At 51.3% G+C, this 2,891-nt stretch overlaps 1 protein-coding gene across 1 annotated transcript; it reads left to right on the top strand.

Annotated features, from left to right (window-relative positions):
* The first annotated feature begins 383 nt into the window (after positions 1-383).
* Positions 384-2,885, top strand: LOC104943749 (rho GTPase-activating protein 15-like). The gene is made up of 4 exons (XM_010769214.1): positions 384-503; positions 716-850; positions 1,044-1,149; positions 1,237-2,885. The coding sequence occupies exons 1-4, from the start codon at positions 407-409 to the stop codon at positions 1,412-1,414; spliced, it is 516 nt and encodes a 171-aa protein (XP_010767516.1). The 5' UTR covers positions 384-406; the 3' UTR covers positions 1,415-2,885.
* Positions 2,886-2,891: the final 6 nt, after the last annotated feature.

Raw genomic sequence — 2,891 nt, 5'->3', positions numbered from 1 at the left:
GCGCGCTATTTGTTAGACACTTTTATCCAAAGAGACTTACATACTCAATACTGTGGACAATCTCCAGAGGAGCACTTTGGGGTGAAGTGTCTCAGGGACACAACGACATTTGTATGAACCTTTTACATTAAAAACAAGGGGGGAGACCCTTTTTCCAGTTTAGAGCAATAGCCCCTCCAAATGTCTGTGCACGTCCCTGACACACACACACACGTGCATGCGCGCGCACACACACACACCCATGAACACACAAACACACACGTGCATACACACGCGCACACACCCACACACACACACACACACACACACACACACACACACACACACACACACACACACACACACACACACACACACACACACACACACACACACACACACACACACACACACAGTTCAATGAGTAATGGTGTGTGTGTGTTCAGGTCTGGATGTGGACGGGATCTACAGAGTGAGCGGAAACCTGGCTGTGATCCAGAGGCTACGACATAAAGCTGATCATGGTGACAACCTGTCTGTCTGTCTGTCTGTCTGTCTGTCTGTCTGTCTGTCTGTCTGTCTGTCTGTCTGTCTGTCTGTCTGTCTCTCTGTCTGTCTGTCTGTCTGTCTGTGTCAGGGTTTAGGATTCCTGCAACTCTCTATTATCAGTGTTGTATCACAGTGTGTTAGCACTGTTAGCAGTAGCGTTGTGTTGACCTGATATTTAAACCTGCAGAGGATCAGCTGGACCTGGAGGACGGTCAATGGGAGGAGATCCACGTCATCACCGGAGCTCTAAAGCTCTTCCTGAGGGAACTTCCTGAACCACTGTTTCCCTTCAGCTGCTTCGACAAGTTCATCGCTGCCATCCGTCAGTACACACACACACACACACACACACACACACACACACACACACACACACACACACACACACACACACACACACACACACACACACACACACACACAAAAAAAACTAGCTGTCTGTACATTTAAATAAGGTGTGTGTGTGTGTGTGTGTGTGTGTGTGTGTGTGTGTGTGTGTGTGTGTGTGTGTGCAGAGGTCCAGGACTACAGTCTGAGGGTCTCCTACATGAAGGACCTGGTCCGCTCTCTGCCTCTTCCCAACCACGACACCATGGAGCTGCTGTTCAAACACCTGCGCAGGTGAGTCCTGGCAGCGCTACATGCTAACATGCTACCATGCACCATGCACCATGCTCCATGCTCCATGCTAACCCCCTCTGCCTGCAGGGTGGTGGACCATAAGGAGTCCAACAGGATGTCGGTGCAGAGCGTCTCCATTGTGTTCGGCCCCACGTTGCTGCGCCCGCAGACCGAGTCCTCCAACATGACGGTGCACATGGTGTTCCAGAGCCAGATCGTGGAGCTCATGCTCAACGAGTTCCAGACCGTCTTCTCCCAGAGCTAACACCTGCGGGACATCCTGGACCTGAACCCAGAATCAGAACCAGGTCCACTGTGCCTTAAACTACCGCAGCGGAACCAGCTGGGACCGGGGTTTAAACCTTTCACAGAACAGAGTCCTCATCCTTCTGGAACCATTTCACTACACTTTTATTACAATACCTGAGTCAGAAGTTGGGCTCAGATCCTCTACGATACCTCCTCAGGTTCCTTTAACCCCAGGTTCTGTTCACCAGCTTCAGAGGACCGTCACTGAGGGTCCAGACGGGTCTTACTGATGCAGCTCATTTTTAAACTTTTCTGCTCTTCAGGGTCCAGATTCTTCTAAAGCCTGTTTTTAATTATGTGCACATTACCTGCGTGAGGTGTTGAGTACATAAGGTTCTCATCTCCTGCCTTAAGTGACACTGTTCTGTCAGAGGAACCACGCAGAACCCTGGACCGGTTCTATAAGACCTTCAGGGGACAGACCAAAACCAGCACAGTACCGTCCACAGTAATAAAACCACATATCACCTAGAGAAGGAGATCCTCCTCACAGGGGGGACCCACCCAGAACCGCAGACTCGAATAATAACATCAGGACCTCCAGGACATTCAGGACATCTTTACCAGAACTCATCTCCAAGGAAAAAGCTCTTCAGAGTCAAAGAAGTTGGTTCTGAGCCCTGGTCCTGAGCCCTGGTTCATGGTCCTGATCCCTGGTTCTGAGCCCTGGTCCCTGGTTTTGAGCCCTGTTTCTGAGCCCTGGTCCCTGGTTCTGATCCCTGGTCCTGAGCCCTTGTCCCTGGTTCTGAGCCCTGGTCCTGAGCCCTGGTCCCTGTTTCTGAGCCCTTTACCCTGGTTCTGATCCCTGGTCCTGGTCCCTGGTCCTGAGCCCTGGTCCCTGGTTCTGAGCCCTGGTCCTGAGCCCTGGTCCTGGTCCCTGGTTCTGAGCCCTGGTTCTCATCCCTGGTCCTGGTCCCTGGTCCTGGTCCTGAGCCCTTGTCCCTGGTCTTGGTCCCTGGTTCTGAGCCCTGGTCCTGAGCCCTGGTCCTGGTCCCAGGTTCTGATCCCCGGTCCCTGGTTCTGATCCCTGGTCCTGGTCCCTGGTCCTGGTTCTGTACCCTGGTCCTGGTACTGGATGGTTTCAGAGGATATCTTAATGAAACTCATCAGCTGTCCTCGAGGTGTTGGAGAAGAGCTCAGACCCTTCAGAACAAACCTAGAACCGGACCTGTAGTGGGGTACCTCTCTTCTGTCCTCTTTTATATTCTTTAATGAGTAGCGTCTGAAGTGATGCATTCACTGACCCTGGGAAACACAGGTTAGCTCAGAAAAGTATTTTGTATTACTTGTAAAAATGAACAACAGCTTGGTATTAAACAGGGAACTGAGAGGTGGGTTCAAAGACCGAAGCGCTGTCGGGGTTTTCCAGCTTCAGGTTCACGAGTCTTTCTAGTATTGCCTTGGTGTGTTTTACGGATAGAACAAGTTATGGA

Source organism: Notothenia coriiceps, unplaced genomic scaffold (genome assembly GCF_000735185.1).
Source record: "Notothenia coriiceps isolate Sejong01 unplaced genomic scaffold, NC01 NC01_scaffold00006693, whole genome shotgun sequence".
NCBI lineage: Eukaryota > Metazoa > Chordata > Actinopteri > Perciformes > Nototheniidae > Notothenia > Notothenia coriiceps.
Note: the sequence above shows the minus strand (reverse complement) of the source record. Positions and strands in the feature narration are given on the sequence as shown.